Below are 25,384 nucleotides of genomic sequence, written 5' to 3'. Positions count from 1 at the left end.
CTCTTCTTCTGGCGCTCCCCATCATAAGGCCTCGCTACCGCCTACGATACATACATACACACAAAACCAATGTTCTTGGAGGAGTGCGTCTGGTAACCGCCAACCTTCCTAACTGCCCAGTCATACCTCGACTGTACAATTGGTAGTTTTTGGCGTCACCAAGCTCCAAGCAGCCTAGGTAGTACACACAACATCAAGCAACGACAGGGGGTTCTAGTGCTGACCCGGCCTCTAGTCCCACTCTTTATCGCAACGGTCCCACTGCATTCTACCGACATACCAAGTTGATATCACCAAAAAACTGCAAACTACGTCGTCACATTCAAGTGCAACAGAGACTGCGCGTTTCGCTTCTTTCTGCAGACTAGGTAAGGGGCTAGTTCTACGATCGGATTTCTGGAATGCAACATCTGTACAGCAAGGGGCTGATCAAACCTCTTTGCGAAACCAGGGCGCTACTGACATGACCTGGCGATAGTTTGCGTCCCTCACGAGGTGTATTCTTCTCGACGTGGGCGACATTTTGCCCAACTTTATTGCCATATTTACGCCGTTGGGTTTTTTTCCTTGCAGTGTTTTGCGCTGACTTCAACGTCGGACCTTTGTGGAATTTGACAATACGAGCGTTTGCCTACACTGAATCTTGCATCTCGAGTAAGTTGTTCTTTCACGGAGCTACATTACATGTAGTCCAACACGCCATCACTGGCAAAACATGCAGCCAGGTAGAACCGCAGCTTCAGACCATTGCCACGAGAAAAACAATCGGCATAATCTTGAGCAATATTCGCGTTGTGTTATCAGAATATCTGCTAATGGTGGACTAGGCAATACCCAAACGAAACGCTCATGTCAAGCGTCGCAATCATGGCTACGTCTCAGCAGGTCCGGAACCACTTTAAAGATGATTTGGTAAGTTGATTGAAATCTCTTCCTGTTGCGTTCTTTCACATGAGCAAGAAAACACCAATGGAAAATCACCGGAGACTGCGAGCACGGTGAAAACCAATACCATCCAAGTGGCTGAGGATTGGTGTATGTTCACATTGCGTGGTGAAGGAAGCGAATTTCGAGGCGGCTGAGTGCTACTCTGTGCGCATCCGCGTGCACAATGTTCGACAATTCAACGCCCAGACTAGCTTCACGGTTCTTTCAAGTGATGGAATCCACGTTTGGCGACATGGCCGCCGTGGTTGAAAAATGGTTAAGCCAACTGTGCCAATAGGCAACTTGTGGGTGACTGGCTGTCAGCGTGAGTGGTGGTTTGCGAAGCTGCAACTTGCCCTGGACCCTGACTCCCAGGGCCGGTTGGACATAACGGGCTCAGCGGGACATTGATTTCACTTGCAAGCCGCGCCAGCCTGCCAGCATACCAAGCTGCCTCCCCAGCCAGTGGCTGCACAGAAACACATTCTTGTGGGCCCGCTAAGGGGCTTATCCGATGGCAAGAAGAAGAAGTCTAGCACGGCTGAGGAGCAAGTACCGTTGAGCGCGAAAGCGCCACGCCACGACTTCTGCGCGGACAGCTTGCTACCTTATGAGGACAACCTTCGAAAGCTGTTGCGCCACAGCATGCTAGCTCGGCGGACAGGCCCTGATTCAGGCTCGCGGCGCCCCCGATCACAAAATGACCATGTACCTACTTAGGTACTGTCAGTTGCTGTTGCAGATGGGAGCAGTTGTGTGCGGAGGTATTCGAACAGCTGCTTGCTCGTGCATGATGGCAGTCGCTGCAACTGGTGGGGAGTGACGTGGGTATTCTCCATCGTGATCAAGGCCGGTCACGATGGATGGGGAGCCAGCCTACCCGAGTCCAAGCCTGCCTGTGCCTGGTTGCTTGCCGTCGACAAGGGCGGCAGACGTGGGCATGGGAGGATGGGGAAGACCTGGTGCCCCCCCCCGAGACAGGGGCAACCCTGCGGCGACCTGCACACCGCTGTCGCCAGCCAAAGAGACGCAGCGCTTCGTCGCTGCGCTCCGTTGGTCTTCGTTATTGCAATCTTGCCACTATACTTCGCCATTGGTTATTTAATCAAGAGCCGGAGCCTGTCTTGGTTCCAGTGTCGCTGGTCAACTCTGGCTCGCTGCCTTTCGGGGCACTCTCTGCGCTGTGCAGCAAACGCCATCTCCACCACTGGACTCGTACCAGTCCATTGCGGTATCCACAACCCCCCGGCGCTGCATGAGCGCTTCACACAGGTCCTGGTTGCATCCACCCCCTTGTTGACCAGGCCGGCAACCAAGGGGATAAGAGGACGCGAGGAAGCAAGCAAAAAAGGAGACAATATGCCATATATGCAAAACTGCGATCTCTGCCATCGCTGGAATGCAAGAATAGGAGAAGAGAAGTGAACGGCAGGGCGCCGCGGCTTCGGCACTGCTTTCAGGCCCAGCGCTCCTCTACCCTGACTTGGCACTAGCCCGTCACTGCTGATGGACATTACTACTCAACTTTTTACTCAGACTTATTTCCCAGCACAAAGGTCGCGCCGTTTTTCGTCTGTGTCATCTGGGATGGTGCCAATCACCACCCAAGCCGGCATCTTCCCCTTCCACCACCCCGCTCCTGGCCATTTGGAGCGCCCAAGTCCTTTTATCAGCTCATTTTTCTTACCCACTTCAGTTCCTACTTTGGACTCTCCTCTCTTCTCTCCCCCCTCCAGAGCTGTCCAGACTCCCGACAAGACAGGTTTTTTTAGACTGGCTCGTTTAGCCACCTTGCCCGGCCAGCAAGCTCATCCCCGTCCCCGGTCTGCCAATCTGCCTCTCTGCTGAGATGTGTTGATCTGCCCCTGGTCGAAGCTGCTGGTTCCCCGTCAAGTCGTGATCTAGCATCATAGATGCGGCGAATCCTTGCCTGTTCTACAAGTGTTGAACGCGCAAGGGCTGGTTGCTCGATGGAAAGGAATTAATCCCTGCCAGCACCTACCAACCTGGGTAGTACTTGCCTAGCCCCCTCTGTCCCAGCCGGGCTGGTGCTACTTCCCCACGTTGTGGCCCGCCACCCCCCAACGCTCTCTTGACTGGGCAAACAACCTGCACCACGACCCAGTCTGCTTTAATCAGCCCCCTTTCTAGGCCTAGCACGCCTCACCCGTGGCATCCTAGTCTGGTCCCAGGGGACTTACACGCTCCACCACACGCCTCCCCGGACCTCTTCGTTTTTTTCTCTCTTGGACCATCAAGGGGTTAAATAAAACACCACCACTGCCTGACAACCTGCTTCACCAGGCTCTGTTTTCTTTTGCGCCTTGGAGCCTCTCTTCTTTATTCTCTCATTAATGTCAATGTCTTACTGATGGGCCTCCTTTCTATGCAGCATCCTCCCCACCAGCAACAGCAAGGTCCTTCGCCTACGCAGCATTTGCATCACTCCCGGCCGCCTAGCATTGTTCACCAGCAGCATCCCAGCCAAGCTCACCAACAACAGCAATCCAGTCACCACAGTGCCTATCACCCGCCATCGCAATCCCTTCCTTCTGCGTATCAGCAGGGAAATCAAACTGGAAGCACGCAGGACAATCTCAACTATTACAACCACCCCAGTCCGTACAGCACACCTGGTGCGACGAGCGGATATACTTCCGCCGGTGAGTGCTCCTGATACGCCTCTCTTTGTGCTACGGCCCTTTCTTCTCGATTCGATCTTGCCGAGATCTTCCAGTGGCATGGCGTTGCTAATAGTAGCCTTTGCTCACAGACACTTCCGACATGATGGCCGCAGCGCAGATGCCCCGACCGCCCTACCCCCCCATGTCCTATCACACGCCGCAGTCCAACTCTCCTGCTTCTGTCGCATCTCCTTCTCAGCATGACCAGCACCGAAGCCTCTATGGACAAGCGCCTTCCCAACACTTGTCTCAATCTATGTACTACCAACCGCAGCCGCCGTATCAGCCGATGCCTTCTCAGACCGGACACTCTCCGTATGGCCACCATGCCCACCATCCGCAACAACCGATGACTTCGCAAGCCAACTTGATGATGTCTCACACGACTGCGCCGAACCAAATGCAACAGCATGCCCCTCAGCATACACAACCTGGCATGACCAGCAGCCCCCGGCCGAAGATCGAGCCTCAGGTCCCCCTGCAGATGCAGAAGCAAGCTCAGGGATCTCCAATGCCCCAAGCAAATCACCAGCAACAACCACCTCAGATGCAGAGCCCCGGTAACCATAGTACGGCCGTTAACCCTAATGCCGCTCCTGGTCCGATCCCCGCCACGACGCCACTTGTTGTGAGGCAAGATGGCAACGGTGTTCAATGGATTGCGTTTGAGTACTCGCGCGATCGAGTCAAAATGGAATACACCATTCGCTGTGATGTTGAATCCGTGAACACAGATGAGTTGTCGGCCGACTTCAAACAGGAAAACTGTGTTTACCCTCGCGCCTGTTGCCCCAAGGACCAGTATCGTGGCAACCGCCTGATGTATGAGACGGACTGCAACCGCGTTGGCTGGGCTCTTGCCCAGCTTAATGCTCCGCTCCGTGGCAAGCGAGGTCTGATTCAGAGGGCCGTTGATAGCTGGCGCAACAGCAACCAAGATCCCCGTCTACGAAGCCGCCGAGTCCGCAGGATGGCGAAGATGAACAATCGCAAACAGTCCCAAGGTCCTGCTCACCCGCCCGCTGCCCATATGCCTGGCCACGGGCCACCTCCAGGTTTGGCGAATGGACCTAGCTCCATGGTGCCCAGTCCTACACCGACGATGGAAAGCAAACCTAGCTTGGCGAGCATGGGTCAACCGATGCATCACCATCATGCAGGTGGTCATCCTGCGGCCGCCACTGGAGGAGGAGATGAAGTCGGTATGTTCCACCAGATGTGATACCCTGCATACACCTTGCATCTGCCACACTTTGCCTTTTTTGTTCTTTATTCATCATCGCATTGCCCTCACTGCAACTGGTCGCATTCTGTCGCCATTATGCGTTCTGATTTGATGATACCACCCATTTTCTGCTATATATCACCCCCAAGGGAGAAAAGTTTTGCGTCGGTTTATTTATTCTCACCTCAGTTTGGACTCACTGCACTTGATACTTCATCTACTCAAATCCCTCTACTTGTCCTATATCTGGTCCTCTCGCTGCTATTTCCTTGTCGCTATCTTGGGGCTTACGCTGGGGGGCACACTTCCACGAGAGTTCGTTTCTGTACAAGGTTGAATTCTGTCCGTTACCACTGATTTTGTTTCATATGTCGGGAAATCGAGTCGGGTCGTTGCTTTACTTGTTCTCTACACATTTCCGCCTCGCAGGCAAGGGGCTGTCGCGAAACCGAGTTGTCTTTCCTTTTTCTCTCCGCACACAATCCTGTACATTATTGTCTTAAAACCAACACCTCAGTTTGCAGCTGATTCTGTTTACTTCTGCTCCAGAACGCTGCAGGGTTTTGGCTGATTTTTAGAAGAGCTTTCTGAGCCTCTTTGACTATCAATGTTACACTCAAGAGCATTTTTAGTCGTTTTTTTTTTTGGATTCCCTGATTGCTGCGACCTATCCTTTTAAGACCCGATGTCTTCCTTCGCATTCCGCTCACGCCCTCGCATCATTCACCGCCATCTGCCGTGTAAGCTAACATACATGTGCAGCGGATAGCAACTCGCATCAAAGTGATCTGCCATACCCAAGCAATGGCCAAAGCACCACGAACACACAAGACGTACGGACTGCCCACGTATTCACGGGATATGGTGGCCATAACTACCCCTCGGCCACACCGGCAGGTGCGGTATCTTCGCATACGCCTCACACCGGGTCCGCGGTACCCGCAAAGCAACGAAGCCGTGCTTCTGGCGATGACCAGGATGGTCTTTTTCCCGACCTGCCGGAGGCGAGGAAGCGCAAATTCGTCCTTGTAGAGGACAGCAGACGCGGCTCTCGCCTCCGAGTGCGCGTGACCCTTGACGGCGTGGATACCAACGAAATCCCGGATAGCTTCCGAACACGTGCCAGCGTCTACCCGCGTAGCTTCTTCCCTCGAGAGATGCAAAATCCGCCACCCAATGCCCTTGGAGCACATTTCTTCTCAGATGATGCGTCTGACGATGGTATTCAGGATACCGACGGGCGCGATGTCAGCAGACGCGGCTCGAAGCTCGCCTCGTCGACCTCCGTCAGGGTACCACTGCCGGACAGTCAGGACGGTGAGGTTATGATTCCCAGGATGAGAAGGTCAAGGCGCGCAAGGGAGTTGAAGCTCAACGACATGGGTCACCGTATGGCCTGGCTCCAGAGCAGGGTTTTCTCGGGCAGAAATTTATTTTTGCAACGCGCCTGTAAGTTTCTTGCGACACTGTGACAAACTCCATATACTCAAGGCTAACAAATCATTCCAGTGGACTGCTACCGGACCAAAACCTGCGCTGCTATCGAAGGCAACATGCAAGACGTCCGAGCTAGTGCTGCACACTTTGAACTGCGGACAGGCAAGCGCAGATGGGTTGATCGTAGTCGCCATGGCACCGACAGATCAGCAAATTAGAGCAGCATGCAATCACTCCCCTCACAACGAGCAGAACCCGATCCTCGTTGCAACGCGTCTTGGTTGGACTTTACGGCTCCCTTACTTCGGCTCCGGGCGTTTCTATCTGTAATCGCATAATTTTAGGAGCCTCTACGATAGTATTTTCTCATTCTTTTCAGCCTCGTAGCGGTGCTGATGTATCTAAATGTTTGGATTTTCAACGCCTTCGGTGTTATGCTATATAGCCTAAGGCTACCTACGCTGTAGTGGCTTTTTAAATTCAATTTGTCTTGATACTCACTGTGAGTAGCCTTCAGCCACTGGGTAGCCGCATAACAGGCTGCAGTGGCGCTTGGTTTTCGTCGTGTTCTTTCATTGTTACGAGGTTTGCAGGTAAATGTACCCACGCACCCAACCCGTGTTGGTAGTGGCTACCTACTGTACATACATACCTATTGTGGCTACGACTACCGTTGCTCAGCTTTCGCGCTACCAAACGCTGACGTGCGTATCAACGTACTCTCCGCAATTAAGTTGCGAGACACACATTGCTACGCCGAAAATGTCGCACCAGCATCAAGCAACGAATATGTCGGATGATCATTATTGCCCCGCGGAGCTGGAAGCCCCGCATGTCAGACTCCCGCAGCCTACCAGCCCGGATACCGCTGTCTTTGAGCTTCCGGGCGAGTCGTCGTTGCCGACGCAGTCCATCCTGCACGGCGCATCCTTCCGCGTAGGCCAGGGCGCTCTGCCGCAAGCAAACCCCTGGCCGTTCCATCTGGATGATTTATCGAGAAAAACTGGGAGTCTCGAAGTACGACGGGACACTAATGTGACAAGTGACACCAACTACCGTCTCGCCAACCCGTGGCCATACCACGGCATTGAGAGCGATAGCCTTGACATTGGGAATGCCGCAGGGAATAAAAAAGCTAATGAAAATTCAACTGACACGACAATATCGCGTGCTGAATGTGACGGAATAGTGGCCAGGAAACCTAGCTCGGACTTGCATAGTGACAAACCAGTGGTTGAGTTGGATGGGCTCGCGACAGACCGCAGCAACGATCGTGCCCCCCTCGCTTTCGATGAACATCGACGCCTAGATATGCCGGAATCCCATTTCAAAGACAGCGAAACTACGGCCCCGCTGCAATTACTAGCGTCGACAAGCACACATACAAATCCTACTATCGTATTCCTGAACAGTCCTGCAAATACAACTTGCGAGCCTCGGATTCGCAGAATTCTGCGCTGCAGTGGCACATCCGAAAACTTGAGTACGTTTGAAGAAACAATGCCCCCATTCTCCACACGCAACTCCAGGAAATACATCCACTAACAAGTGAGGGCCAGATAATATCACACTTTGTACCCAGGGCACCTTGTCAGATTCGGAGGAAGACGCCGCTATTTCGCCGGAAAAGCCTTTGGATTTCACCAAGGAAACACCTGGATTTCAGAGAGAGCATGAAACTCCTACACACTCATCTCATAATCTCCAAATGCAAAATCAAGTCACCTTGAACGAACCCCTGCACTCTCAGCCAAGATGGCAAATGTCAACCGGGATGGACTCTCAACCACCACCACCCTACTCCCTCCAAGAATCCACAGCCTCGAGCATCGAAAACATGCACACTGAAAGCCACGTTCAAAGTCAGAGCCCATTTGCATCAAGCATCAATACCGCCCGGCCATCGGTCATCGTACCGGAACCTTCCGCGCCTGTTCATACTCAAGGGCAATCATTTTCTGCTGAGCCTAGATTTCCTCCCGAGGCGCCACCTTTACCGCCGCGACATCCCACTCAGACAAAATTCATGACAGGTCTGAGCAACGGACCTCATAACAATGTTGCTTTTCCCCCTCCTCCAAAAAGGCATAATGTGACACCATCACGTTTTTCACCGCCAACCCCGCAGCGACCGATGCTATCTTCATCACTTTCGCCGTCAAAGTTCTTAGGGAGCTCATCGGCGAAGAAGTGGTTTGAGAAAACAAATCAAGTTATAGAAGATACTTTGGATGCTGTGTTACAGGGCCCGGCGGGACATCCCAGCCGCCCTGCCTACAGTAGCCGCCCTGCCCAAAACTCGAGCCAACAAACACCTCAATCATCCATGGGCCTCTATAATTCAACTCAGGAAAGACGAAATTATAACATCTGAACGAATGTGGGTAGAGTCCAGCAAATCTTGGCTGATCGCTGGATTAAGCGTTCGGCTGTGTTTTGCATAGCTTGGGCCCTGCCTTTGCCTTTGTATGTCCTCAATGTATCAAATCTGGCAACATTTATATATAAACTCTACCAATACATAGATTTTAAAAATTATTCAAACCTGGCTTTTCAGGGTGTATTTTCTATCCAGGTATTTCATTCACATTAGCGCTTCCTGCGTAAGGCGTAACACCCAACGTTTCCACCTGCTCAGTATTTGACAAGTACGTGCGCACTATACACTGGTCCATAATGTAACTTTTCAGTGAAGATGATGGCATCATATCACGCGTCTTTCGTAGTTCAGATTATGGACGCGTCGATTTTTCCATTGGCACGTGGAAATGCTATTTCAGGCGCAAACCAGACGCTTCGCATGGCGGCCGCGTCCCTTCCAGCCTTGCTGCACATCCGCATTCCATATCAAGAAAGGGCAGGAAAAAGGCTCTGCGCCCTTGCGTGATAACTGTACATCGGGTGTATTACCTGAGGCAAGCCTGACGGCCGCGTGGATGTTGACCGCGCCCAACGAGTTATGAACAAGGAAGGGCGTGGAGCCCAGGCGGGCGCCGCCCTCAGTTGCCACTGGATTTTCCGACACACCATACAATCATTCCTTCATGCAGAGCATAGATTGCTATGCTTTCTTTCATACTACTACATTTGCCAGCGCTTTGCATCGCGTGTGCTGCCAAGAGCCGAATACTGGTATTGCTTTGCTGGTTGTTGGGCAACGTGCTGGGCTGGGCTCACTCACCTGGCACTAGCAAAATGCTTAGGTACCTGGGCAGCTTATCTAGCTGGGCAAGGTACCTCCTACCAAAGGAGTTTGGTACAAGGCATTAGTCGCAGGTTCTACAGCCCAGAAATGTACCTGCCACTGGACTGCACAGGCCACGCACAGGGCGGCAACACCGCTCCACCGGCTGACACAAGCCCAGTAGCCCCCTCGAAATTCCTTCTTCGTTCATAAGGCGCCTCTCCCTCTTCTCCTCCCTACCTAGATACTCTGCCACTTATCGTCCTCCACCCATCACCCTCTCCCCCATCTGCCAACCTCTTCATAGATCGTTTTGCATCTACTTTCTGAGGCCATTCTCCCCTCATCATTGATTTGAACCACGTTGCAGCGTCCTTGACCGCGGAAATATTGCCTGCGCTTGCGTGGAATTCTCCATCTCGTTACCGCCATCATCGAGCCGAAAAGCCGTCACCGCTTGAGCCTCTCCATCCGACACTGACGGGTGCCATTCATCTCTGTATTTTGTGCGGTTGCCGGTTAGTACTCTTAGTTGCATGATTCCCAACGGTTGGATTCGAATTGTTCTTGTGTACTGGGCTGGGCATGATACCAGCCTGATTCTCACTGCCAATATGGGCCGAGGCAAATTTGGGTGGTTTTCAATGAACTATTCGCATCTTTACATCACCTTGCATACCCGCTCTTGCGTTTGGAGTTTCAGTTTCTTGCTGACACCTATTGCTTGCTTGTCCCAGGTATCCTAACAACCCTCGCCCTCGAAAATCGACCCATTGGGTAATCGGGCCCTAGAACGACTGCACAACTAGTTGCTTCAGAATGACGACCATGGTATGACTCAAATAAAGCGCCTTTTGAACGGATAGCTCTCGGGCCCTCCCTCAAAAACTAGCAGCCCCAAGCAGAACATCTGCCCTAACAGGCGAGCAGGATCTCCGCGTCGGCAACAAATACCGAATCGGTCGAAAGATTGGTTCTGGTTCGTTTGGCGACATTTATCTGGGCACCAACATCATCTCTGGAGAAGAGATTGCAATCAAGCTGGAGTCGGTGAAAGCAAAGCACCCTCAGCTTGAATATGAGGCACGCGTGTACAAGTCGCTGGCTGGCGGTGTAGGTATCCCGTTCGTCCGATGGTTCGGCACTGAATGTGACTACAACGCCATGGTTCTTGATCTGCTTGGACCCAGTCTGGAGGACTTGTTCAACTTCTGCAACCGCAAATTCTCGCTGAAGACTGTTCTTCTTCTTGCCGACCAGCTCATCTCCCGCATCGAATACATTCACGCCAAGAGCTTCATCCACCGGGACATCAAGCCTGATAATTTCTTGATGGGCATCGGTAAACGTGGAAACCAAGTCAACGTCATTGACTTCGGTCTCGCTAAGAAGTACCGCGACCCGAAGACTCACTTCCATATCCCCTACCGCGAGAACAAGAATTTGACGGGTACGGCTCGCTACGCCTCCATCAATACCCATCTTGGCGTGGAACAGTCTCGCAGGGATGACATGGAGTCTCTCGGTTACGTCATGCTCTATTTCTGCCGTGGCTCTCTTCCCTGGCAGGGACTCAAGGCTGCTACCAAGAAGCAGAAGTATGACAGGATCATGGAGAAGAAGATGACGACGCCCACCGAAGTCCTTTGCCGAGGCTTCCCCAACGAATTTGCCATCTATCTGAACTACACACGTTCTCTCCGATTTGACGACAAGCCGGATTATAGCTATCTGCGCAAGATTTTCCGGGACCTCTTCGTCCGGGAGGGCTTCCAGTACGACTATGTCTTCGATTGGACTGTGTACAAGTACCAGAAGAATGCTCAGGCTATTGCCCAGGCTGTTGGCCAGGCTGCTGATGACGATGAGAAAGCACGTGCCTCGCGAGCAAACGCCACTGCAGCCACTCCATCTGGTGCTGCCAAGCCTGGTGCCATCCCTAGCTCTCGCCGCAAGATGCTTGAACGTGGATCCGGTGCCGGCGTTGACACTCCCGACACCAACCGCGCTATCGGCGGAAGCGATAGGATGTGAGTTTCTTAATCAAACCTAAAACTAATTTTCAACAACTCTCATTTCTACGAATATGTGGACTTCGCTTTCGAACGTTACGCGGAAACAGACATTTGCTGACAAGTGCGGCTGACTCAGTGGACGATAAACAGGCTTCGCTCTGCTTCAAAAGGAGCGAGATACGCCTCTGGCAGCTACCGACAAGAATGACGTTTACAAGGGCTCAGCTTTCGGGTACCCTTTTGAGACTGCAGCCCGGGATATGATGGAGACGATACTCGCCAGCAGAGGGCAGCCAAAGAACGGCTGCTATGTTGTGGCAATTGCTGGAAGTTCCGTCTCTGTCGCACAAAGCGGCTCTCAGTCTATCTCTAAACAACGCATCACACTATCTTGTTCTTCAACGCATCATACATTTACGACTTCAGCCATGGCTCGGATGGTATTGCACGTGGGAAACAGTATCAAAACAGGCTTACACGCAGTCTGTGCTTGTACATCCCCGTCAATGCTCCATCGGAAAGGCATGTCCGGGAATGCCACGCTGGCATTCCCGAACTTCCTGGCCCATCTGTCACACCGCTGAGAAAGGGAAGCTTCTCGGCTTTCTCTCGTGGTAGACTACGCACCGAACCTCTGTGGTCCTACGAAATCAAGCTCGTCGATGCGGAAGATGCGTTCGGTATTCAGTTTTCCTTGTTCTTTATGTCGCTGTTCGTGTTTTTTTTTTCATCTTGGTATGGGAATCTGGCTTCCTCGGTCTTCTGGTTGATTTTGCCGCAAGCCTGTACAGGCTTGAAGGTGCCACCAACCCGGCTGTAAATCGGGTGCCGAGCGACAGCGCAACCTCGTTGCCTAGTTGTCGACCATGTCGACCCGTTTCCGCTACTCAATCTATATTGACGAAAAGCTCTGCCGTGCCCATACCGGAAAGGATGCCGGACAACTGCGTGCCCGGTGTCAGACGGAAGCGTTCCATAGAACCTGGCAGCTGAAGATCACTGGGAAAATGGAACACAATGGTGGTGGTTATGCATCGCGCACGGAATATCAAAAGAATGCGCTTCAAGACACGCGCTGGAGGAGCCTATTACCCATAGTACAAGTGTGCACCGATAGTTAACAGATTGTTTTATCCCCTATGCTATCTTCTACCAAAGAATCAGCCCGAATGGCTGTTAGCCCACGTAGTTACCCGTAAAGACGTGGTGTAATTTGCGGCAGCGCCCCTGTCACGCGCTCATCACGCGGCCTTTCAGCTCTGTTGGATGGACTGGTGGCTTTTTACCGCATGACCGCTTGGCCCACGATAACTTGCCGCCTGTACGTCACTTGGCTCGATACTTACCTAGAATTTGTAGTCGTAGCGACATGTGGAATAAATTCTATATCAACAGCACTATTAGGAGGTATGTACATAGCCGTTGCCCTATTATTATTAAAAGCTCTCAGCAGTTAGTAGCAGGCCAGCATGTTTCATGCCCAAAATGCAGATAAGCGAACCTCGCCTTGTAACTTCGCAGCGTTGCACAGCCCACTTGTTCCACAACGCAATCGAAGCGCTCCACCCTCCCCTCCGTAGCGTAGCCTTTATACCTACACCCTAGTACTTTCCTACCTACATTACTGAAACCTTCAAACTCTCCCCGACCAGAGTGCGTGCGCTGAGCAGCAAGACGCAATGGCACCGTCGACTGTTGATCTCTTATTTCTGACGTTTAACTGCGCAAAAGCATTGATAAATACGCCGGTTTTCGCGAACCACCTAGAGGTGGCCTTTGGGCAGAATGCCACAGAGCTGCCAGACCTCGTTGTCTTGTATGTATCAGTGGTGCGACGCAATGTCTGTTCCGCGAACTCTGTGCTAACTTATCGCAAAAGGTCTCTCCAAGAAGTTGCACCCTTGAGCTACGCCTTCATCGGTGATTATTTCCTACGGCCGTACATCGAGCGTTTCGACACCGCTATTAACCTAGCCGCTTCCCAGCACGGATTACAGCGCGGAGCTCCTGTCCCCGCCATGTCCACCGCCGAAAGAACGACACAAAGAAAGCGGTACGAGCTAATAAAGTCCAAGAACGTTGGATACACAGCTATACTGCTGTTTGCAAAGGATCCAAGTCGCATTATGGATATTAAAGAGGCAGAAGTTGGTTTTGGCGCTGCTGACATGGGAAATAAGGGTGCCGTTGGCCTCAGAACTATTTATGATGCAGGCGAAAATGGGTTTGCCGAAATGACGTTTGTTGCGACGCATTTGGCTGCCATGGAGTGGAACCTGCCTCGGCGCAATGCTAACTGGGCTTCAATCATGCGGTGCATGACGTTCGGCGACCCGCTGCCTCTGCTCGAGATGATGCGCGGTGGGAAGAACCCTACGGCACCCGAAGGCGACGCGCAAGGGGAAGGCGCAGGACTGCTACAAGGAGAGCAAGTTGCACCAGACATGGACGAGCTGCGAAAGCAACTACACGAGCTATCACTATTCAAACCGTCGTCGCATCTCTTCGTCGGTGGGGATCTCAACTATCGTATATCAACCAGCTCCCCGCCTCCCAACGCTGCCTTTCCTAGCTTGGAACCTGGCTCAGAGAACTACTACCCCAGGTTTTTTGAGCTGGACCAACTTACGCGAGAAAAGGCAGCAGGGAGAACTTTACATGGTCTGACCGAAGCCCCGGTACACTTTCCTCCGACCTACAAGTACGATGTACTAGCGAGTGATGGTAAGGACGAGGACGAGATGGCTCCTGTGCTTTGGAATTTTGCGTCGCATCGCTATCCTAGTTGGACAGATCGTATTCTGTATTTGGACTTGCCCAACTGGGCCACTTCTAAGCAAGTGGGCAGCATGAAGGTCCGTGAGTACGATGCTCTGCCGCTGATGCGAACAAGCGATCACCGACCTGTTTTTCTTCGTATCGAAGCTCCCGTCCTAAGCTTATCGGATCTGACGCCAACCGCAGAGTGGCTGGCCACCTCTACAGATCCCCGAGTACGGCTGCCAACAGAGCTGGACCCGGAGGCATGGCAGCGTCGCATGGTGGCGAGACGGCGCGAGCTTCTTGTGGGCTGGAGTATGTTTCTTTGGAGCACAAAAGAGGGTGCGTGTATCTTGGCCACTTTTTTGATTGCCTCAATTGGCGGTTACTGGGTATATCGCTCGGCATAGAAACTTTCACGCGTCGTCATACGGCATCTATTGAACTGTCTCGTGATCGTAAAGCTCATGAATGCAACAACATTCTGTGTAGTGGTCATCGTCGTTATCGTGTGTGTGGCTCGCCTCAGGTACCATGGACGCCTATCCAGAAATCACTAGTTAACTGCCCGTGCCATGCTCTCTTCGGATGTTGATAGGGCAGAGACCAACCCCACGCCAGCAAGGCGGTTGACCTAGAAGTCCCGGAAGTACTCATCATACTGTTGGGCCATCTCTGATGTATACGTGTCCCGCTTCCCATCGTCCTCTGGATATATATCAAAACACTGAGCATCGCCGGGATAGCGGACGGGCGGGATAATAGGCCCCGAAGTTCGTCGTTGTAGGATATCATCCCAGTTAAGGTCCTGGAAGAAGCAATGCGATTTTACCCTGCCTGCTCCACCACTAATGTTTCCAAGTCTCCGCGAGCGATCGACCGTGCAGAAGGAGCAAATAATGTCCTTCGCCGCGGGGGAAATGGGCGGGTCTGTTGGGAACGTAATAGGCTTCTCTACAATCCTGCAGCGATAATTAGGAACAGCTTTGCGACGACAAGCCACGGTGTTACTCACTGCTTGTATATCTCTAGCGGGTTTTGATGCCAGAATGGGGGATATCCGGTGAGAAATTCGAATAGTAAAATGCCCAGCGCCCACCAGTCCACAGCTGTAGTGTGCCCTTTGTTATGTATCACCTCTGGTGCCAAGTACTCCGGTGTCCCACAAAGCGTGTACGTTTCCACAGGTCGGTCATCATGATGCCCAAGTCGCTTGGCGAACCCGAAATCAACAAGTTTAATATGACCTTCTCTGTCAAGAAGGAGGTTCTCAGGCTTGAGATCCCTGTAAGCCACGCCACCCTGATGCTCGTGGAGAAATTCAAGCACCAAAACGATCTCCGCGGCATAGAATCGAGCAACTGGTTCTTCAAAGTGTCGAAATTTCCTGAGATAGCTGAAAAGCTCACCGCCAGGCACATAGTCAAGGAGCATGTATAGGGAATCGGTGTCGGCGAACGAGGCGATCAGATTCGTGATGAAGGGGTGGCCGGCAACGTCTGCAAGGACAGCTCGTTCGTGACGCACATGGTCGATTTGCTTAAGTTTGATGACCTCTGTCTTTCGGAGAATTTTCAACGCGTACACCTCGGAGTCGTCTTGCCGGTCCAGTGCCACAGTTGCACCAGCCGGCCGGACAAGGCAGACTCGGGCAAAGGTGCCTAAAGCGAGGTCAGTTTCGTGGACAGCAGTGGGGCGCGAGACTGTAGATTGAGGGTACACGAACCTGTGCCGAGCGTTCTGACGAGCTCAAAGTTAGACAGTTTGAGGGGACGCGCTGGCGGCAGCGTGTGCACTGTGCTACTGCCATGAGCTGACCCCTTGGGCTCGGCGCCCGCCATACCATAGCCAGCATGCTGAGCAACAGAAGAAGACGCCATGGTTCGGGTAAAGTGTCGGACTTCTCGACCGTGGCGTGATCAAAAAGCAGTAACCTCCATTCGTAGCCCGTGACCGATCCTGTGAGTACAAACCGCAATGTCTAGCACAGCCAGACGATTGATCAATGCTGCGATCGGGTGTGATCCATGGCCGCAACCAAGCAGACGAATTGGCGGGCTGAAATAAGGTTCTAACTCCAGGTTAAGAGGCGCTTGTAGCAATGTTTGCGCCAGCGGGTTCTTAGGTACAGTTGAGTCCGGGTCAGAAAGACGTGTGTGCGTTGAATGCGATGCAAGGTTTGGATCCTTCGACCGCGACGACATCGACGACGCCGGCGCGAGTGTGCAAGGTGGGGTAGTGGCGGGCGCAACGATGTACCTACAGTCGCGACAGCAGGTACATACAGCGGCTCTGAACGGTACCTCCAGAGTGGAGAGAGGTGCAAGGCGGGGCAGTCTGGGTCAGACAAGTGTGGCTTGACGGCGCAGAAAGAGTGTGGCGCCACGGCCTAGGCCCCCTGAGCAACCTGTCGTGTAGGTACCAATCACATCCCACTAGCGACTGATACAAGCTCTCTCATGTAGTTAGTAGAAGGGAGCTCCACCGACTCGAGTGCAGGCGATGACATAGGTACCACTCGCAGCCACACAAGCGAAGAGAGCATCACATCACGCCCAAAGCCGGAGCAGCCCCGGCGTCGTTTAGGATCTCCCAGTACATCGGGCCTCGCTTGCCATTTCACGGATCGCGCTTCCATCATCTGCACTCACCTACACACGATTTGGTGGGCTCTTCCGCAGTGGCGAGGGTTGAAACGACAACGGCTCCGTTCGTCGCCATGCGCGTCTGGTGAAAAGGCAGAAATCATGTTCTCCAACTTGACCAATATAGTGCAGAAGGCACAGCAGCTCATTGACCCCACGCAAGGACTTAACCTCTCCAGCTCCGATCGAAATCCCTCCAAGGCGTCGCTCTTCCAGAGCCAGTTCCGTCTCCCAGCCTCCCAGAACCCCCTCTACGAGATCACCGCCGAACTGACCATCCCACCATTGAATGGAACAGGGGGCGAGAGAGAATACGATCGAGGCTGGCACTATGCGGGAAAACTGCACCTTTCCGAAGCTTTTATCTGCTTCTCGACGACACCCACAAGTTTCCTGCAGTCGGCGAGCACGAGCACTTCAGCTGCCTTCACAGGCCAGACGCACGGCGGCGGGCCCAGTGGGAATGGTTTTACTTTCCCTCTATGCGCCATCAGGCGTGTAGAAAGGCTCAACAGCCAAAATTTTCAGGTACTGGAGAGGCTCGGGGCTCATAAGGTAGTTGCTAACAGCGCCTATGTAGTTTGCACTGGCCATCACGACCTGGAACGGCCTCCTCGCGGAGAACCAGAAAGACAAGGACACCGGGACGAAAGATAGCAGAGAAACCAAAGAACAGCGAATAACCATTCACCTCGCGGGCTCTAGACAGGCGTGCGAGAGGTTCTGCGACGGCCTGAAGAAGGGCTTACGAGCCGGGGTGGGCAACGTGGGAAAACTGCGTAGGGTCATCGCCGAATGCTACTCGGAATACCTCTTGCGGCCGGAAGAAAAGAGAGATAGTACCCCTCCGGACGCAGGACTCGGTCTCACGTTTCGCTACCCTGGCGACCCGAAGAAATTGAGGGATCGGGCGAAGATGCGACTTTGGGCAGAGTACCTTCGCGACAACGGCCGTGCCGCCACGCTCATTCGGCAGCCTACCTTCCACAAGCTTATTCGGGTCGGCTTACCAAACCGGCTGCGAGGCGAGATGTGGGAGCTGACCTCCGGTTCGCTGTACCTGCGCTTGGAGTCCCCGACTTTGTACGCCGATACGCTAGCTAAGTTCGAGGGCCAGGAGTCGCTTGCGATCGATGAGATCGAAAAGGATCTCAACAGGAGCTTACCCGAATACCCTGGTTTTCAGAGTGAAGACGGCATCGGGCGTCTCCGCCGCGTATTGACGGCCTACAGCTGGGTTAACACGGATGTCGGCTACTGCCAGGCGATGAATATTGTCGTGGCCGCTCTCCTCATATACATGTCCGAATCCCAGGCCTTCTTCCTGCTCTCTGCTCTCTGCGACCGGCTAGTACCGGGATACTACTCCACCACCATGTACGGCACCCTCCTAGATCAGAAGGTCTTTGAGTCTCTCGTGGAGCGCACCATGCCTGTCCTCTGGGAACATCTTGTCAAGAGCGACGTCCAGCTGTCTGTGGTTTCGCTGCCATGGTTCCTTTCCTTGTACATCAACTCCATGCCGCTTGTATTCGCTTTTCGTGTCTTGGACGTCTTCTTCGTGGAGGGTCCGAAGGTGCTATTTCAGGTTGGTCTGGCCATCCTACGCATCAACGGGGAGGAGCTGCTTGATGCCGCAGACGATGGTGCCTTCATATCGGTTCTGAAGACGTACTTTGCGCGGCTGGACCAATCTGCCCACCCCAAGTCCGAGAATCCCAAGCTTCGCGCTGTCACGCGGTTCCAGGAACTCATGGTTGTCGCCTTCAAGGAGTTCTCGGGCATCACCCACAGTAGCATCACAGAGCTGCGTCTGCAGAAGAAGGATGCGGTCCTCAACAATATTGAAAACTTCGCTAAGAGAACGGCTATCCGCAATCTTGGCCCAGACAGCAAGCTTCTCTCCAACAATGAGCTAGCCTCTCTATATGACAGGTTCTACAATGTGCTCTACGAGCGCCAGCAGCGAGATCGTATGATACAAGAGGAGGCGCAGCGTCGTGCCAAAGCCAGTCGGATGCGAGCATCCGAGATCTTCGCCGCTGGTGCCCCGGATCAGGTGGAAAAAGGTCGCGTGGGGCTAGGGCCAAGCACCAGCTTAATGGACTACGACGCCTTCCGCGAGTTCCTCGCCAGCATGTCCCGGTGGGCAGTGTCTGACTCGCCCGGCCAGTCTAGGAGGGGCACCGGGGCGGAGACCGAACGACATGGCAGAGTCAACGGCGGCCGCGGCCTCTCGCGCTCTCCTTGGGGATTTGGACCAGAGCCGGCCGAGCATGAGTTCTTGCAGCGCCTCTTTCAGAAATGGGATGTTGATCGTAACCAGGCGCTCACCTTGCAAAATGTTGTGTCTGGTCTGGCAGGCATCAAAGGCAAGAAAGATATCATGGGCACCATCACGTACTTCTTTGAGCTCTACGACGACGATGGAGATGGTAAGGTTGACCGAGAAGGCATCTTGCGCATCTCAGAAGCGCTCTTGTTCCTATCGCGACGCGGTTTGGAGGGCTCTTTGAATCCGTCAGCCCTGGGCAGCACCGATGGCACTAACGAGCCCTCTGGCAGCCAGGCAGCCAGTGCGTCAGCGAACGAGAAATTCCTTGGGAGCGTCAGCGCCTTCATTCGTCGTTGTTTTGAATATGCAGATCCAGACTGTCCGACGAAGGAAGACGAAAATGAGGATCTAATCACGGTCGACGGTGACCACGGCCAAGGATCCAAGGGCGAAGACGCGTTTTCTGTGGGTGACGATGACGACGACGTCAATGATGATGAAGACAATCCCGGGCCAGCTGCACACGCGGAGAACGACCTACTTGGCCTTGCAGCCGTCGACAATACCGCCTCCAAAGCCGAGGGGAAGGGCTCTTTGAGCCGCGATAACAGCAAGGCAAAGGCAGAAGCCGCCAATGCGGCCTTGGATCCCGCTCACCCACTTCACATTACCCTGCCTACGTTTCGGATGGTAGTGTTGGCAGATGAGCTCTTAGAGCAATTCTTCGAGTCTTCATTCCCCTTGTCATTTCACATCGTGGAAGGAGTTTCAGACACTCTCCCTCCAACTGGCTCTCTCACAACTTTCTCCAGTTTGGGCTTTGGCACAAGGCATCAAGTATCGCCACAGATCGGCCCACCCGGGGCGGGACGGGGACTTCGTGGTGTATTGGACAACATAGTGACCGACGGCATGCGAGTCGCCACGGAGGTGCGACGGCGTATGGAAGAGGCGCAGAGAGAGCTGGAAAGGAATGCGGCTCCTGGCCAACGCGCTTCTGATGATGACGATGATGATGATGACATGGCTCTACGTGCGGAGGTGGTATCTCAGAGTGCAGACATCGAGCGCCGCTCTGTCCGAAGCTCCGACCGGGATTTGCTGGAGGGTGCGGACGCTTCCGCTGGTGCCTCGATGAAAGAAAACGGGGGGCAGTTAGTAGACATGGGAGCAGAAGATGGATCTGTTACCAAATCTGCAGCACATGACGGCGTGGGCGTGGGCGTGGGCGTGGTGGAATTTGACACTTAAGGCAGAGGAGGCATCGTAAGACGAGGAAGGTGTCGGGTTTATAGTTTTTTATCCATTGCGAAGCTGCTCAGAAAGTTACATCAACCCCAACGACTGGGGCCTGTGGCCACGTTTATATGTCGTAGCCCGTGTTGCACATATCTGCCAGAACTTTTTCTATCACTTTCCCATCAGCCTCGGCGCTCATTCGTGCTGCGGCATCTCTGGCATCAACCCATTCGAGTTCAAACCCTTGTTCCCAGGCTTCCCTCGTGTTGTCATCTGGCTTGGTCGCGGAATCACCCTTTGCCGCGAACCAGAATATTATCTTGAACGAGTGCGTGTCCCGACATCGGTAGACGCAGACGGAGGACGGCTCACAGTTGACGAACCCCGCTGTTAATCCATTAGGTGTAACAGTGAGTGTGCTGTCCCCCAACATCATATCCGGTGTTGGTGTCGCTCTTGTAGCAACCTTTAATGGCAGTGGAGAGAAGTCCAATCCTGTCTCTTCGCAGGTCTCGCGAATGGCGGCAACGTGGAGATCCTCGTGAATGTTCTTGCGGCCCTTGGGTAACTGCGTGTAGCCCGAGTTGTGGTCATAGATAATTGCAATCTTCCGCGTTGCAGGATCAACTGGCACACAACCACATGAGATCATAAGATAGTCTGCCGGAATGAAACGTTGGATCTGCTGGTTCTCTGAGGGCTGTTCTCCAGCATCAGCGTTGTCTGCTACCGAAGCTGCAGTATCCGCCATACTGTAGGTGTATTGGTTTGTACAAGAACACGGTCAATGTTGCCAAGGAAGATGAATAGGCATCCACGTATCTATAGTGGTCATCGTAAGATATAGCACGCGATTTCCTAAGGGGGCTGCCTACGATTATGACTCCTCGCCGATAGAAATCTTTGCTGTGGTGACCATACGACACGGAGCTGGACTGACTATTCACAGCAAAGAGCTTCACCGGTGAGGAGTCATAATCGTAGGCAGCTTGATTTTTAGTATAGAAAAGAAAGTATTGTATGTCTGTCTGTCTATGTCTATAATCTACTCGGAATATTAAGTCGCGAGAGAAACTTTAACGAAGCTAATTGAGGAGCCTCTATAACAACAGCAGCATTCTAGTTGAGTTTGGCTATTATTTTGTGTCCTTATTTTATTTCCGAAGGCTCCCTCTACACCTGCAGTGTTCGAAGAAGGTGCTACTATTCGGCTGGATTCAATTAGTTCTTGAGGAGGAAACTTTACTCTGGATTAACGTAGTTCTTTTTCTTTGGCCTAATTACCCTTATCGGTAGCGCGAACACTTTTTTTTTTTTTTTTTTTTTTTTTGGCTCGGCAGCTGAGCCTACCGTACTAAACAATAGAGCTAAAAAGAAAAGAGAACAAAATGTGCTCTACACTTTTTAATGGTTGCTACGAGTCTATAATAATAAAAAGTCTCATCTCGGCCCATTACTTTATTTATTGCAGTAGAATTTACTGAACTTTGGCCGCTCCTGCTTCGTGTTTTTTAGTTCTTTTTCTTTTCGGCTTCGCGGCCCAAGTTTAATATATACGTTTCTTTTTTTTGGCAGGGTTCTAGAATGTTTTGGCAGGTCACTGTTTTAGTTTTAACACAAAGAGCTAAAATAGACTTGTACGGTAGCCATGCCCAGGGCGAGCTCGTCCGCAACATCTCAAGAGTCCTCTGCCAACAACAGTAGCAGGATGGTCACTGTTGCGACAGGATTAACCCGTTCTTAAGAGTCTGCCCACACACTCTGCACATTCAAGTCATCCGTGAGTGGTGATCCTATTACGTAAAGCTGCACTGCACTGGTAGTTGTCTGTAGATTGCAATACCGCTTTTGTCACCATGTTGTTTGTACTGGTCGATAGAGAGGCACCTTGGAATGATGGATATGGTCCCGGGTCCGGTTCTACAGTTGCAACCAACGCCCTGAGGTTGCGTCCGCACACATTTATTAGTCTCATGAATCCGTTAAAAATAACCAAGGTGCCTACTAGGTAATAATGCGGCCGCTCCTCGTGGTGGATCGTCAATAAAAAGTTAGTTTATCCAACTGAACGCGGGTGCTAAAGCGGGACAAACAGCCCCCTGGCAGCCCCTTTTTGTGCCAGGGGCTTGTCACCCCACGGCGCCAGAGGCCAAGTCCTTTCAACACCCTCACCCAGACACGCAACCAGACACTCAATCAGACACGCAACCTCATCGACCGTGATATCTCGGTATTTTGTGAACTTCTCTCAACCATACGCCAGCAGCATCCTGCTGCAACAGAACACCACAATGTCAACCGCTGGCTCTTCTGAGCCGCCAGGTAAGAGTGCAGGCACTTCCTCAACAGGTCCGCTGCCGGGACCCCGCGGTCGCAGACACATGTTTCGAAGCGGGTTGTCTCGTTTCGAAATACATCTCTAATCTCCTTCGATAGGACATCAGGGAGTCAAGAGAACTCACTTGTCTGCAAATCTCCTCTCCAACAATCCATTCCGAAACCGTGCCGCCTCTCCGTCAAACGTCGCGACCGGCGTGTCAAATTCTCCGTTTGATGACCCTGCGCCTCACCGACCGCTTTCGCGCAATCCGTTCCTCGATCAACCTCCTGCTGTACGCTCACCGGGCGTAGCATCTACCCATTCCGACTCTCAGAGTTTGTCAGCGGAGGATATATTTGTATGTGCGGCAACAGACCGTCCTTGGCAGCCCGCAGCTCGCGCATAGCACCTGCTTGCAGCCCCAGGCCGTCTGGTGCCTCCTTCCAGAGTCGTGCCGCTTAGCTGTGATGAACGCTACTGACAACGAGTATCGTGCAGAATTCATTGACTCTAGACGATAGCAAGCCTGTAGATTTTCAGCCATCATCTCTACCCAACGCGAGGCGACCAATGGAACGACGCGCACCGCCTCCCCGTCCAGGCGAGAAGCCTGGACCTCAGCCTCTGCTCAATATGCAGAAACATCGGCCAACAAAATCCCAAGAAGAGGCTCTCAGAGCAAAGAGGCAGGCCCAAGGCTTGCAGCCTGGGTCGTCAAAATCTCCTCAAAGAAAGCCCCAGCGCCGTCCGCGACGCAACTCTGAGTCTTCGGTGATGGATTTCGATATAAAGCCCATCACGGAGGAAGAGCGGAAGATGATTGAAGAAAAGCGGCGCGGAAAGGACAGGCTGCGGCGTGAGGGCCGCGATGGAAAGGATAAAGGCCGGTCCGGCAGACCGAGCCGCCGAATCGACATAATTGACCAGCTCGATGCGACAAGCATCTACGGAACTGGACGTAAGTACTCTCGCGACTGTCGGGCCGGATACATGATACTAACAAGCTGGAAGTGTTCCACCACGATGGCCCTTTCGATGCTCTGAACCCGCACCGCAATCGACAAAGTAGCCGCCGCGCCCCGATGCAAGCATTTCCAAAAGACTCCCTCAACAACTCTCTTGGCGGTTCTGGGCCGCTGAATCAACAACCAGACCATTCAACGTTCATGGGGCAAACCGACGAGGCATTCAGAGACTATGCTGCTGGCGCTCGAGCCAAGGATGCCGCCATATTCAATCCTGTATCTCGTGGTGAGGTGATTCATGGTAACGAAAGCCATGGACTCGGCACCTCGACTTTCTTGGAAGGAACCCCGGCCGCTCGGGCGGCTATTGCTCGACATCGGGCCGAGGAGGCGCAGGAGGCAATGACGGTGGGTATACAGCGAAAGAAATCTTTGGCGCACCGCATCCGTCATATGAACAAAGGTCCCCGTGAATACCACGGCACCGGACAATATTCACCTGACACAATGCCGTCTCGACCTGCTGACGGCTCTGAGCCCAATCAAAGCTACTTCGCCGAATTCGGAAAGGGCGAGGATAGCATAACGGTACAACGTCGAGACGGCACACTTTCGCCTGTCAGTCCGCCGCAGGTCCCAAGGCGTGGTTCTGGTGCGACGCTTGAAAGGCGAGCCACGACAGATGCTACCAGCCCAGCAGAGGAGGCTCCTGCAAAGCAAAGCAGCCTTCTGGGAAGAATGAAGAGCTTGAAGGGTGGTAGAAAGCCCAGGAATGTAGACAGTGTCAACAACACTTCAGCGAACCAGGGCTGAACCTGCAAAGGTGCCAACGACTGAACAGCGGACGAGCAAAGGACACCATTGACTATGCCATGATAGCCGAAGTGTGGCGGTGTTCGCAGCAGGCACATCAGTTTTACCACCACTGAGTTGTGGCAGGAGACTGGTACGAGTCTGCTGCGGACCGGTTCTGTTCGCGGAAACGTGTGAGACGCCAAAAATGGTTATTCCGACAACAACACAGCAGCTGAGGAGGCTGGCTTTGGTCGGTGATCGTCACAACGACGGGTGGGCCGGTAGTAACATCGATATTCCTATCTGCAAATGCAGAAGTAGTTCTAATGACTCAATTGACAATCCATCAAGTTGCTGTTGGTGTTGAATATGTACGACGGACCATGTTACCGTAACACGCCTTGATGTAGGTGGGGCTAGTTTGGACCACATCACCAGAGGGCCACGGACCTATTGACACAATTAGGCCCGATAAGCTACCAGCAAGTAGGTTGTTCCACCGTTTTACTGTACACGACAAGGCGTGCAGGACGTTGTTTATCAGCTACATCTAGCCTGGCGGAGATGAATCCCTTTGATGCTTCGACACCGCCTGCAAATGACTCGTATCGCGAGCCTATTCCCGTTTGCGCGCCAATGCTCGCCGAAACAGAAGCAAGCCTGCATAATCGTCTTGGCAGGTTGCAGCCAGTCAAGTATGGGTGTACGGACCTGGACAGCACGATCCTTTTTGGCGGACTGCAGAGAGGCTCCATTGTAGGCATCAGCGCCGACGACGCAGATGGTTTTGGTCTACTGGTACGTTGCCTTCCCCCGGACCTTCCAGGACGGATGCTGAAGCGCTCAGATGGGGTTGCAAAGTATGATACGGGCAATCCTAGAAGGCTCAGTGAATTGCGCATTGGTTATAACG

The 25,384-nt window shown here is 52.9% G+C and overlaps 6 protein-coding genes across 6 annotated transcripts; 5 read left to right on the top strand and 1 right to left on the bottom strand.

Moving 5' to 3' along the window:
• Positions 1 to 3,298: 3,298 nt before the first annotated feature.
• On the top strand, positions 3,299 to 6,491 carry ISF_01208 (hypothetical protein; the record flags this gene model as incomplete). The annotated part of the gene is made up of 4 exons (XM_018844815.1): positions 3,299 to 3,590; positions 3,701 to 4,813; positions 5,599 to 6,285; positions 6,346 to 6,491. 4 exons carry the CDS (start codon positions 3,299 to 3,301, stop codon positions 6,489 to 6,491), a joined length of 2,238 nt encoding a protein of 745 aa, XP_018707581.1.
• A 4,130-nt stretch (positions 6,492 to 10,621) lies between these two features.
• On the top strand, positions 10,622 to 11,491 carry ISF_01207 (Protein kinase-like domain protein; the record flags this gene model as incomplete). Its single annotated transcript, XM_018844814.1, has 1 exon — positions 10,622 to 11,491. One exon carries the CDS (start codon positions 10,622 to 10,624, stop codon positions 11,489 to 11,491), a length of 870 nt encoding a protein of 289 aa, XP_018707580.1.
• Positions 11,492 to 13,151: 1,660 nt separating this feature from the next.
• On the top strand, positions 13,152 to 14,642 carry ISF_01206 (inositol 5-phosphatase; the record flags this gene model as incomplete). The annotated part of the gene is made up of 3 exons (XM_018844813.1): positions 13,152 to 13,288; positions 13,352 to 14,331; positions 14,437 to 14,642. 3 exons carry the CDS (start codon positions 13,152 to 13,154, stop codon positions 14,640 to 14,642), a joined length of 1,323 nt encoding a protein of 440 aa, XP_018707579.1.
• Positions 14,643 to 14,866: 224 nt separating this feature from the next.
• Positions 14,867 to 16,112, bottom strand: ISF_01205 (serine/threonine-protein kinase PRKX; the record flags this gene model as incomplete). Its single annotated transcript, XM_018844812.1, has 3 exons — positions 14,867 to 15,194; positions 15,248 to 15,893; positions 15,959 to 16,112. 3 exons carry the CDS (start codon positions 16,110 to 16,112, stop codon positions 14,867 to 14,869), a joined length of 1,128 nt encoding a protein of 375 aa, XP_018707578.1.
• Positions 16,113 to 16,979: 867 nt separating this feature from the next.
• ISF_01204 (GTPase-activating protein GYP5) lies at positions 16,980 to 20,403 on the top strand (the record flags this gene model as incomplete). Its single annotated transcript, XM_018844811.1, has 2 exons — positions 16,980 to 17,405; positions 17,458 to 20,403. The coding sequence occupies 2 exons, from the start codon at positions 16,980 to 16,982 to the stop codon at positions 20,401 to 20,403; spliced, it is 3,372 nt and encodes a 1,123-aa protein (XP_018707577.1).
• Positions 20,404 to 23,485: 3,082 nt separating this feature from the next.
• Positions 23,486 to 24,489, top strand: ISF_01203 (Pal1 cell morphology; the record flags this gene model as incomplete). Its single annotated transcript, XM_018844810.1, has 2 exons — positions 23,486 to 23,669; positions 23,723 to 24,489. The coding sequence occupies 2 exons, from the start codon at positions 23,486 to 23,488 to the stop codon at positions 24,487 to 24,489; spliced, it is 951 nt and encodes a 316-aa protein (XP_018707576.1).
• Positions 24,490 to 25,384: the final 895 nt, after the last annotated feature.

The sequence above is a fragment of the Cordyceps fumosorosea genome (genome assembly GCF_001636725.1).
Source record: "Cordyceps fumosorosea ARSEF 2679 chromosome Unknown scaffold_2, whole genome shotgun sequence".
NCBI lineage: Eukaryota > Fungi > Ascomycota > Sordariomycetes > Hypocreales > Cordycipitaceae > Cordyceps > Cordyceps fumosorosea.
This window is presented reverse-complemented; position numbering and strand designations above follow the sequence as displayed.